The following is a 12669-nucleotide window of genomic DNA, read 5'->3' as shown; positions in this document are numbered from 1 at the left end:
ATTTTCTATTTCGTAAGCTCGGACGAACTCAACATTTTATATAACGTTAGCGTATAGCGAACAAGGCTTGGAAACAAACAATATCTTGTTCTGTTGACATCTTGTCACTAACTAAAATATGAATATATACGAAAAATATTTATGGGTAAATGCCGTGGATCGTGTAGACACAAAAATACCGCTCGGCAAATATTGTTTCGTCTGGACCCGCTTCAATATTATTTAACATCAGAAAGCATGAATTTCCTCAAACAGAAATTCTTCATTTGACGTACAAAATACATCATAATGGTAATAACTGAAGCAATATTGGAAGTAGCAAAGTTTGGCGCTTTTGGTAAGGTTATCAGTTCATATACACTCTCTAGTTTATATAAATGTTTAAGTGTTTTTTTTAAATATACCATAAATGAGTACAATTGTTTGATTTTAAAAAAATAAATTGTACATGCAATTTTTTCACAAGGTATGAATAATCAATTGCGAAACACGTGATTATAGTGAGGGAAAATATTGTTTAATTATGTACATGAACAACGAAATTCGCCCCACCATTATTTTTTTTAATCAAAATTAAGTCTCATTGAATGGAAAAATTATAATCTACCTACTTGTTTTAGATGGCTTCTGGACCTCTGGAATTGGAAACTTCAATTCGTTCTAGCACAAAAGAATCAGAGCCGTCTATAGAAGAAGACTATATACCTCCACAGTCTGATTTCCAAATGTCAAAAATGGTTAATGTTTCACCAATTGGATCGATTGGAAGTTATCCCCCGGGTTACTTTACTTATGCAAAAGCTGAAGATATTGTACGTAAATAGGTTGAAGAATTTCTTTAACACTAGTCAACATAGCTATTTTCCATGCAATGCTATTTATCACTCAAGAAACTTAATGTGTTTGACACTTATTACACATAATTTTTTTTTATTGATTTATAGTATTTAATAGGTACCAAATATTTTATTTATTGGTTTCAGAATATAGAATTTATAAAATATTAATCCATTTCATAAATGGTATACTACAGTAGCCAGAAGATTTACATAACATATTATGTTATTGCTATGTATTATAATAGTATATTGATCTTATCCTACATTAATTTATAAATAATTCGTTTAGGTTTATTCAGCCATATAATACTGAATATTGTTTTTAGAGTTAAAATTCCATACCAACAATGTTACAAGTTATAATCATATAAATATTAGATAGTTTATTTAATTCCAACACATTCCTATACTTAAGTTTAAGAACCAAAATTAATTTTTGTATATATTTATAGTATTTTCACACTAAGATGTGCCATAAAATATTTTAGTTGGATGTTCTTGAACTGAAATGGGGTTTAATGAATGAAAAAAAATATCAAAATACATAATTTAAGATAAATTTCAAAGTTTTGACTAGAACGGTTGCATACAACTTCCTTTTTTTAAATTGCAACACCTTTTCTTCTTCTATATATTAGAATAAAGTACTTTTTTTTTTTTTTTTTTAAACAATTTTTGAATACTCAAATAGATTTATTGTAATTATAAAATTGGCAGAGTTGTTGTATGTTGAAGTTTAATATTAATGAATATGGTTTTGACAACATTTTTATTATTTTCAACTTAATACTTGAAAATTAAAATAATATCTCCAATATTTAATTGTTAAATTAACCTGTTAGTATTGTTTGTAGATATATAATATATATAAAAAATTATTATTTTTATCGTAATTTAACTATATTTAACTTATCATAATAACTAAATAATTTAAAAAGCAATGAAAATTAAAAAAATGTACACACCATAAATTTAAAATTAAGATTAATTTATTTACAATTAATGTTCTATCTTATACACTGTTTGAAATTTTCTCCTTGGTGTTCTAAACATAATTACAAAAATATTTTGATGTGGCATCATTTATTTGGTTTTCTTTTAAAATATTACATGCCTGTTGTGTTTTGTTTTTTAAGTATAAGACATTGATACATTAATACCCTCGTAGGTAGGTTCACTATACAATAGTTTTATAAAAATCTCCATAAATGGGGTTAAGTCTGGAGATCTTATTTGATTAATTTTAGTTAGATTAATTGAACTTTATAAATTGTATGAATAATGAATAATGTTTTTAATATCTTGCTTTTATTGAGTATATTGTAGTATTATAATTTAAATAAACTTTATTTCCATGAAATTCATAATAATATAAGATATACCTACTATTTTATTAAATTGTAACCTATTTGTTTTAGATGTATCATTCAAATCAATGTTACAAGTTAGAATTAGAAATACTTTATTGCATCAAAGTAGAGTCATTAAAAAATGTGGCAAAAATTTTACTGAAAAAAGCAAAAACTTCACTAATGGAAACCCCCAGGAGTAATTTAGAAAATTCAATTGCACTCTACAATAAAATTAATATGAATCATACTAATGTTCAAATGACTGGTTTGTGGTTAAAACTAGTTGCTATACCTCAATAAATTTAATATATATTTCAGCACTTTTTTATTATTTATGTAACTGATAACTGATAACTGTAATTGTGTTTATAGTCAGTAAATAAATATTATTTTCAATTAAATTTTTAACTCTTATGAAACTTTCTATTAAACTAATAATTTTTTTTTATAAATGGATATGTATAAATATTGTATTCAATATCAGTTGTATTATCTTGGTCTTAAAATAAAGATATCGTATTATAACCTTTTTCGTAAATAATAATTATATATTATACATTCATAAAATAATAATAAAAATATACCAATTATACATAATATTTCAAATATAGTTTTTAAAGTTTATGTTATCTTATTATTCTAGAGTTAAAAACATTATATTATTATCACATTGTCATCATCTTTTTAGCTCGTCTAAATGGTATTATATGTGGTTCTGAAAAAAAAAAAAAAATTGAAATACATTATTTTTAGTAGGTATCAAATACAAATACAATAAAACCTTGATAAGATGGAACTTTGGTAAGACGGAAACCCTGGTATTATGAAACATCCTGCACTGAAAACTTGTTCAAAACTGTGATGGTATATTTAAAAAACAGCTACTTAATCCCTAGCGCAGGGGCGGATCTTTGGGAGGGTGACGTGGCGATTGCCCCTTCCCCTTGGACTTTTTTTAATTTTTTTTTTTTACAGATTTATTTAATATTTTTTATATATTATTGTTAACATAGAAGAAATCAATAATAGGTTAGCAGATGAAAAATAAAGAAATGTTAAATTATTATTGTAATTTGAATAGTGAATTTTTATAGGTACTTAAATAAAAATACCTAGTTAATTATTTGTATTAAGTGTAGAACTTATTTTTCAATAAATTGGTTAAATAACGGTCAAGTATTCATAGTAATCTATATACCACTCATAAATATTTCTATTCACCCCCCCCCCCTTAAACTAGACTTTAAATCCGTCTGTGTCCTGATATTCCAGATTCAGAGGTATATAATGAAACTTAAATGGTGTAAAATCTATTCTATTTACAAATTTTATTTAGGTTTATTTAATCATATAATCTAGAATATGTTATATAAATAATTTAAATCCCATACTTAGAAATTATAATTACTCAGTATTCAATATTTATTTATTTTACTACGATAACCTCTTTACCTATACTTACAATAACTTTAGATACATATTTATACATACGTCGTATTTTACTTACCTGGATCATATCTCATGTAATGCATCCAGCCAGAAGACATTTGAATTCCAAGATTTCGCCATTCAGTTTCTGTCATTAAATGAGTTTTTGGTACCAGTTTGGCCATGTCATCTGGTAATATTACATGTCTATCATAAATTAAAAACAAACAATTATTAATCAATACTAGGAAATTATGGTCCGAAACAGGCATTGATTATCAAGTGTTACTCAAGATAAAGAATGCTAAGACTAGACAGATTAACAAATTAAATTTACTTGATAAATTGATATAAAAAAAACTATGAACAAAATAAATAAGTTAAAATTAAAAGTTACCTAAATTGTTTTTTAATCTCGATATTTATTATTCAGCAATATCATATGTCCTTTTCACATGATAGCTGTTATATGTTAAAAGGTTTAGATATTAAATATATCGAGAAGTTCTCATGCTGCGACAATAAATAGTATAATTTTGGATATTCTAATTATTATTTACTTATTTCTATTCCTTTATATTTATTTTTTGTTTGAGATAATTCTTACGCTGTTAACACTTAATTATAATAGTATATGATCCAATGCAACAGATGAATAAAATAAACATACATTTATAGTCATTAATATCTGTTCTACATCAATGTAATTAACTAATGCACCATGATACAACAGAATGGTCGCCATATGAAAGAAAAAAAAAACTATAGAATAAATAAATCATGATACTATGCAAGATTATCTTGATTCAACTCCTACGTTACACTTGTTCAGTGATGTAAAGCATTAAAATCGAACGACATGAACAGTATTGATTCTTCGCACTACTTAATGGACGTAAGACACGGACTTCGTTCGAACTCGTGACATGCGACACTGGGCAGCATCAACCGTCTCACCTGTAAATGTATGCGCCGTCTTCGTACTTCGACGAATATTGAATGTCTTCCCTCGGCATGTTCGGTCCTCGACAAATGAAGTAAGCTCAAGGCATTTGGGATGCGAAAATGTGATACTAACAAGTACCTCTACGCCGACCGACGTTCTTCTAATCAACCATTGTCCATTAGATAATGATACGAACAATGCTCTGTTGTTAACCTTATTGTATAGTAAAGTTAACTAACTATTAAATATTGTAATCTGTGATATTACTATCGTTGAACATACGTCTAAGGACCGTACACAACGGTCGAACGTACATATTTTGGCGGCAAAACGGTATATCCGGAACAGCCGGTGTACTGATAGCGTGGAAACACGTGTATTGGTTATCGCTCCAGCGGTGGCGGCGTGAAATGTTGATAATGTTATCGGCGTTTCGAAAAGTAAATCTATACACGTTCGAGTTCGACGGGAAACGTGTCGAATGTCAAGTTCAAACGGTCGGACGTAATAATTTTATGCTGATTAGCAATAGACAAGCAAGTTATAGTTTGTTCGAAAAACAGAATACCCCAGTGATTCGGTTTGTTTATTTCACAGTCTCCATTAATATACTTATTTTTGTAATGTTACGGTTTTTTTGTTCCGTGCCGTGCAATTCGTCACTATTACGTGCGTTCGTTACCAGGTGAGTGCAAAGTTGATTACTTATTGAAAGAAGAATTATATCTTGTTACAGCTGTAGACAGAAGCAGACTCTGATTTCCATTGCGGTTTTCAGATAACTGTGTCCCTCAAGACAGCGATTCCCAATGTGTGTTCCGCGGAACCTGAGGGTTCCGCAAGATGTGTATGAATATTGAGAATGGTGATTGTTGTAAATAATAATCATGAAATATCTGTAAAACATTGTTTTGGAGTATAGGTTTTACAATAAATAAATGAAAAAATTGGGGTCAAGTTGGAGTTAGAGACGTTGGGGTTCCACGAAACAAAAAATATTTCCTAAGGGTTCCGTGGTTGTAAAAGTTTGGGAACTGCTGCCTTAAGAGATGGCTCTATTGTTTTATTATTTTCTCGTATAGTTCTAAATTAACAAATAGAATCATGTTATGATATTGAATACTGTCCTGTTGCATTATTTTGATGTATGTTGGACCAAAATTATTGGTGTACAATTATTGTTTTTAATATTCACTGATAAAATTGAAAATATTGTGTTTGATCTGGCATATTTTTGGGAAATTAACCTGTGCTCTGAAAAATGTATAATCATGCCTTAACTTGTTCCGTTAATGTATCTATAGTAACTTAAAAAATTGCCATATTATATCTGATTATATCAATATATTGTTGTAGACAACCAACTAGGATCTACTCATCCTTTATCAAACATACATCCTACAGAAAACCTATTCAAATACCATCGATTAATATACAAAAACTAAATCCAATATGGATGCTAGCTGGATCTACAGGTTATATTGGATATAGATATTTATTTAATGGAAGTAATATAGTCCAATGTGCGCACAAGGAACTTGAAAAATCATCGGAAAATAATTATTTTGATTGGAATAAATTGTTATCTTATTTGTCACCAGATTTATTAAATTTACTAGCAGCTATTACCGTGAGTAAATAATTATTTTGATTCATAATAGTAACATATTATTTTGTCTGATGAATGATAATGTAAAAAGATGTTAATTGATTTTGTAATTAGTATTGATAAAAGTCCAAAACATTTAAATAGATGTTTTATGTTAAAAATAATTGTTATTTTCAAAAATAGTTCCATATTTTATCATTCCTATTATAATACGTATGCATATATTTATGTATACAGAACAAATGTAATGAACAAAAGTATTTTCGTGTTTATTATCTTACTTGATTATCATTTGTATTAATTACTTTTATTTTCAGGCTGCATTTGTTGTTGCTTTGTGCAATTTAAGCATTCCTATCAATTTACAACATGTCATAAATACTATACTTCAATTTGCTCGAGATGGGGTGCAATATGATTTTGAAAAACTTACCAAACCATTATCTAAACTGTTGGTGCTCTATTTGACACAGGTAATATTTTAATAATGTGTTTAAATTTAAAATATTTCTCCTACAGTAATTTGCTTAGGGTATATCTACATTTATATGTATAAGTATGCTTTCAAAAGTTGGTGAAAATGTAGCAATACGTATGAGGTATAATCTTTTTTCATCTATACTACAACAAGATTTAGAGTTTTTTGATAAAACTCGTACCGGAGATATTTTACAAAGGTAAATCACAATAATTCAAATAATTACTTAAAAAACTACTAACTTTATATTATTTCATATTATTAAATATTTTACATACACAGTAAATAAATACATTATATGATACTTTAAATATAATATTCATTATAATATTAATTATTTATAATTATTTTTTTTAGATTAACAACAGATGTACAAGAATTTAAAAGTTCTTTCAAACTTGTTATAGTACAAGGACTTAAAAATGCTACACAAGTACGTAGGTTAGAAATTTGTCTTATTCTTAAAAACTTTTTACGGTTTTTGTTATGTTAACCTTATGATTTGTTGATATCAATTAATATTGTAATTTAGTTGATTGGCGGTGTTTATGCTCTTTACAATACTTCACCAGAAATGACTGCAGCTGTAGCCATTGTGTTACCAACAATAATTGTTATAGGCTCATTTTTCGGTTCTATTTTAAGAAAACTTAGCAAAGAAGCTCAAGAACAAGTAATTATTTAGAAATTATATTAATGGTATTAATAATAAATATATTATAATTTAATGGATTTATTTTCAGGGTACAAAAGCAACTATAATAGCAGAAGAAGTAGTTGGAAATATGAGAACTGTTCGTGCATTTGCATCAGAATCTGTAGAATGTGAACGATTTTATACAGAAATTGAAAGCAATGGACTACTGCATAAGAAATTAGGCTATGGCATTGGATTATTTCAAGTATGTATTTATCACTATAATATGCATAATTGTATTATACTGGTATTCACTGTTCATTGTTTGTACATTTTTAAAAATGTATTGAATTTGCTCTGTATACATTTACCTGTTGTTGGTTAATATATGGAATATTAATTTTTTTTCTTAAAATAAGTGTCTAACACAAGAAAGTTATTATACTACAATATATTAGTTTGTCACACTAGTTGATAATTTTGATACATTTGACTATCATTAAGTCAATGTTTTAAACTCATGTACTACTAATTTTTTTTTCAGGCTGGTAGTAATGTATTTCTTAATGGTATTGTTTTGGGGACAATATTTCTCGGTGGACAGTTAATGACAACCAGTAGTCTAGATCCTGGACAACTGATGTCTTTCCTCATGGTTACCCAAATGCTTCAACATTCATTAGGACAATTTTCATTGTTATTTGGTCATTATGTTAAAGGCATTGCTGCAGGATCGAGAATATTTGAAGTAAATTGTCAATTTAGTTTTTAATGAAATGTACATATTTTTCCACCATTTATATATTTATATATACATTTAACTTAAAAAAAAAAAAAAAAACAAAAAAAAATTGATTAATAGTTATATTAAATAATGGTTAAAATAGAATAAAATATTCTGATGATATCTTTTACTTATATTTTTATATTAAATGTTTATAAACTATTTTTTTTTTAACTAAATGTTTTATCAAACCTTAGTTAATTATATTTGTTTTCAGTACATAAACAAGAAACCTAAAACACTTCTCAATGGTGGAGTTATGATTCCATTCCATTCTTTTAAACCAGAAATTGAATTTAAAGATATCACATTTGCTTATCCCACCAGACCAGAACAAGTAAAAAAATGGAGACATATATTTTTAAATATTTAATATAAGCTAAATAGTTTTAATTGATTAACAGATTGTATTGAAAGATTTCAATTTAACTCTTCCTCCTGGTAAAGTTGTTGCAGTTGTCGGATCCTCTGGTAATGGTAAATCTACTATTGCTTCACTTCTTATGAGGTATGTGACGTTATAAAAAAAAAATTATATTTTATCTGAGATTATCATTTTTTTCATTGCAACTATTAAACAATTTTTAATTTTTTTTTAGATTTTATGATGTTAATTCAGGGAGTATAAGAATTGGTGGGGAAGATTTAAAGAATATTGATCAAACTTGGCTACGTAAGCGAATAATTGGTTTAATTAACCAGGAACCAGTACTATTTGCCATGTCAATTTTAGAAAACATACGCTATGGAAAGCCAGAAGCAACAGATAATGAGGTATAAAAATTATTTTTTGAAATTATAGATAAAAGTTTGAATATAAATTTAAGAAATATATAGGTAGTTGAAGCTGCAAAAATAGCTAATGCCGATTCTTTCATCACTGCTTTTCCTAATGGTTATAATACAGTAGTTGGTGAGCGAGGAGTAACAGTTTCAGGTGGACAAAAACAAAGAATTGCTATTGCAAGAGCTATTTTGAAAAACCCTGCTATACTTATATTAGATGAAGCAACGAGGTACAATGTAATAATCAGGGCTATAATTTGTATGCAAAAAAAAATTGTAAAATATGCATTTACATTTTTAAAAGGTAAAGACAAAAATAAAGGTACAAAAGAAAATATTTATTGAAATACATCAGTGGTTGGCTGTTTGTCTTAATATAATATAATTGAGATAAAATGTATAATTCACATTCATTATGTGTGTTACATTCTATGATCACATACTTTTTTAAATTTTCGAAAATGAATGATCGGCAATTGGATCGTAATATGGCTTTGTATTGACTGAAGCTTCGTTCAGTTTCACATGATGTAGTTAGCAGATATTTAAATAAAGAAATTCGACCTGGTGTTAGGTTACAATTGAAATTTTCCTCATCCGATTCGCCATTTAATATATTGATTGTAGAGTTTTAAATCTTTTATTTTTTTGTAAAACCAAGGATACTTTGTTCATAGCTTTATAACTTTTATTATAAAAATAAAATTTATGTTTGATAAAAAAACCAAATTTTATATTTTAATCAGCAGGGGTAGAATTAAATACTAAATATTAGTATAAATTACAAAATTTACCGTAAAACATTAATTTTTCGCATTCTTATAATCAAAATATACAATAATATTCATTTTATTCAATATATGCAATATTATGCATTTTATCCAAAATATACAAAAATATGCAAAATAAAAACATAACCATTTAACTCACCATGAGATGATTTGTGGAAATCACTGACAAAATCAATAATTAGAAGTCGCAAAAAAAACATGCTGTTGCATACAAATCCTAGCCCTGGTAATAACTAATATTAACTGTTAAATTACTGAACTATTTTTATTTGTTACAAAATATTAATGTTTGTATTTTCCTTATAGTGCACTAGATACAGAGTCTGAGATGCATGTTCAGTCAGCATTAGAATCTGTATCAAATGGAAAAACGGTTTTAGTAATTGCTCATAGATTGAGCACCATAAAAAATGCAGATGTTATTGTAGTTTTGGATAAAGGAGAAATTGTTGAAGTTAGTAGTTATGTATAATAATTATAAATGTTTGTAGAATGTAAATCTAACTATAATTATATATAATGATCTTCAAGATTTATTTATATAACTGCTTCAGAAAATATTAAATAAAAAGTTTATTATTAACAATTATAAATTATTTACTTAATTCAACACATTAATTTTTAATATATAACTTTGACGTCTCATAATCAATTCATTAGAGAAATGTCGAATCTTAAAAGACTAGGATATTTAACTATAAAATTCCTATTTAAATTATATTACTTGTATTTATACACACTACTAAAGCTTGAGTTTTAAAGTATATGCATCTTTTATACATAAGATAATCTAATTTTTCTAGATAATTTCGTTTAATAATAATTATTATAATAATTTCATTCTGATAAACCAATTTTTTTTTAATATGTAATATTTTTTTATTGTTTTTTTGTAATTATTCCAGATATGGTATTTTAAAATGTTTATTGTACTATAATCATAAAAAAAAAAAGTTTAATTAATAAAAAATGTAAAAATACATTTCTTAATTATGTATAACAGTAGATACATTTCTCCATCTATATCAAACACAGAGTACAGTCTACTATCATTATCATCTAATTTTTATTTTCATTTATTGGTTTGATTATTGAATGCAATAAATGTTCAGTTAATCGTAATGTTAACGTCGATAGTTATCTACCAACAGTCAGTCTATAATTTTGACTATTTCAACTTTCAAAAATTTGAGTTAAATTTTATTTATTAAAGATGTTCATTTAAAAAATAAGGGCTAAAACAATTACAAGACATTAATAACATTTGTGTGATGTTTCTTTAAATATTGATTATATAGGTTTTATTTGAACAAAAAAAGCTTGTAGAATGTATGTACCAATCACTTCAGTGAATGTAGAGTTTTTTTAATTTAATTTTACACCTAGTTAATAGTAAAGTATGTAAGTGGTAGTTACTTACCTAGTAAAGTTTATTTTTGTTCATATTTGTTTTTGCTTTTACCAAATAAGTGTATGGTTTTTTTTTTTTTTTTGTATGTTGTGCTTTACAACTCTAGCCTTACACACAACACAATTAGTATACTATTCACAGTGAACTTTTATAAACAGAAAACCCCTGTGAATACTACTCTAAATAATAATTTTTTTTTATCATTTTAATACTTTTGAATTTTAAAACATCTGTATACATTAATAATAGATTTCATGTATGAATGCTAAATTATAAGATTATAAATTTGAAAGAAAAAATAGAGCTATGATTTTTTTTCTTATGGATGATTATCAATAATGACCTTTAACTACAAAAATTAAAATAAATTAAAAATACTAAATAATATTGAATTACTTTATATATCCATTAAAATATATTAATAGCTAAGAAATAATTGTATAAATTATAAAACTAAAGATTGAAAAAAAATTCAATTTTGTGAGTTTCAACTGTAAAATTTTTCATAATCTTACCTTATTAATCACTTACATATTTATTTAAGATAAATTCCAAAATAACAACATAAGACCTAGTTTTATAATTTTTTATTTGGTGTTTTTAAAAATTATACTCGGTCATCAAAATTCTGTATAAATTCTGTGGAGGCTATGGTAGTGAAAATTATTTATAGTTGTAATTGGATATCCAATTTTTGAGTAAAAATTGTTTTAAATACAAATATATATATATATATATATATATATATATATATATATATTTAGGTATAAAATCACTGAAGAGTTTTTAAATTTAGAAATGTATAATTTTGTCATTTCTCAGTATTGTATGAATTTCATATGTAATTCGACTATCTACAATCTTGCATAGAGTCTATAGAAAATATTATTTATTTTCTGTCTGATAATATTTTAATATAATTTTCTTTATGCATTTTTATTTTTAGATTGGCGATCATAACAGTTTGTTGAAAAAGAAAGGATTATACTGGAATCTAATGAATCAACAAGCATCGGACAAAGCAAAAGCTGCATAAGTTGTGTATGTTACCTAAAATACACGATAAAAACTTAACTGAAAAAGAGACCCTCTGAGATTTTTTAGTTGAAATAACTATCAAAGTATAATGTTATGTACTGATAATTAATATGTAGATAAAAATTAAAATTAATTTTATATGTCTATGTTTATATTTATATGTTGTTAAAATTTGTTGTTGTTTAAAACTTTAAATTATTAAAATATAATTTTGTTTTAAATGACATTTAAAACATAGTTTTCTCTTACCATTTTATTAGTTAAACTAAAAATATATTTTAAACATAATTAAAAACAATATAGTAGGTGGTAAAATTGTAAAGGCATGGGCAAAAAATGGAAATTATTAAAAATTGTACAAAAAAAAAAAAAAATATGTACTATTTATAAAATGGTGGTTATAAGAAATTCAAAGAAATAAATTATATGTATATATGTATTTTAAAAATGACAATATTCCTTATGCTTTCATATTTTCTGTCAACTTATGTTTGTGAAAGCCATAACGAAATTAATTAAATAGAAGGAAAGAAACGTTTTGACCAATGAAACAATTAGTGCTTTTGTTTC

At 25.7% G+C, this 12669-nt stretch overlaps 3 protein-coding genes across 4 annotated transcripts; 2 read left to right on the top strand and 1 right to left on the bottom strand.

The window, feature by feature from the left end:
* The first annotated feature begins 288 nt into the window (after positions 1-288).
* On the top strand, positions 289-2750 carry LOC112693467. Its single transcript, XM_025568556.1, has 3 exons — positions 289-342; positions 621-812; positions 2258-2750. The coding sequence occupies exons 1-3, from the start codon at positions 289-291 to the stop codon at positions 2489-2491; spliced, it is 480 nt and encodes a 159-aa protein (XP_025424341.1). The 3' UTR covers positions 2492-2750.
* A 40-nt stretch (positions 2751-2790) lies between these two features.
* LOC112693477 (cyclin-dependent kinases regulatory subunit-like) lies at positions 2791-4875 on the bottom strand. The gene is made up of 3 exons (XM_025568567.1): positions 4577-4875; positions 3699-3826; positions 2791-2906 (listed from the first exon to the last, which is right to left on the bottom strand). Exons 1-3 carry the CDS (start codon positions 4633-4635, stop codon positions 2857-2859), a joined length of 237 nt encoding a protein of 78 aa, XP_025424352.1. The 5' UTR covers positions 4636-4875; the 3' UTR covers positions 2791-2856.
* A 122-nt stretch (positions 4876-4997) lies between these two features.
* LOC112693476 (ATP-binding cassette sub-family B member 8, mitochondrial) lies at positions 4998-12257 on the top strand. 2 transcript variants are annotated; one of them, XM_025568565.1, is made up of 14 exons: positions 4998-5250; positions 5922-6195; positions 6492-6647; positions 6706-6851; positions 7010-7085; positions 7185-7325; positions 7396-7554; positions 7834-8037; positions 8291-8410; positions 8478-8581; positions 8673-8847; positions 8911-9089; positions 9957-10104; positions 12008-12257. In XM_025568565.1, the coding sequence occupies exons 1-14, from the start codon at positions 5081-5083 to the stop codon at positions 12095-12097; spliced, it is 2142 nt and encodes a 713-aa protein (XP_025424350.1). In that variant the 5' UTR covers positions 4998-5080; the 3' UTR covers positions 12098-12257. The 2 variants fall into 2 exon arrangements, with proteins under 2 accessions (XP_025424350.1, XP_025424351.1); XM_025568566.1 differs by lacking the exon at positions 4998-5250 and adding an exon at positions 5282-5430.
* The last annotated feature ends 412 nt before the right edge of the window (positions 12258-12669 follow it).

Source organism: Sipha flava, unplaced genomic scaffold (genome assembly GCF_003268045.1).
Source record: "Sipha flava isolate LNK unplaced genomic scaffold, YSA_version1 87_pilon_pilon, whole genome shotgun sequence".
Lineage (NCBI taxonomy): Eukaryota > Metazoa > Arthropoda > Insecta > Hemiptera > Aphididae > Sipha > Sipha flava.
Note: the sequence above shows the minus strand (reverse complement) of the source record. Positions and strands in the feature narration are given on the sequence as shown.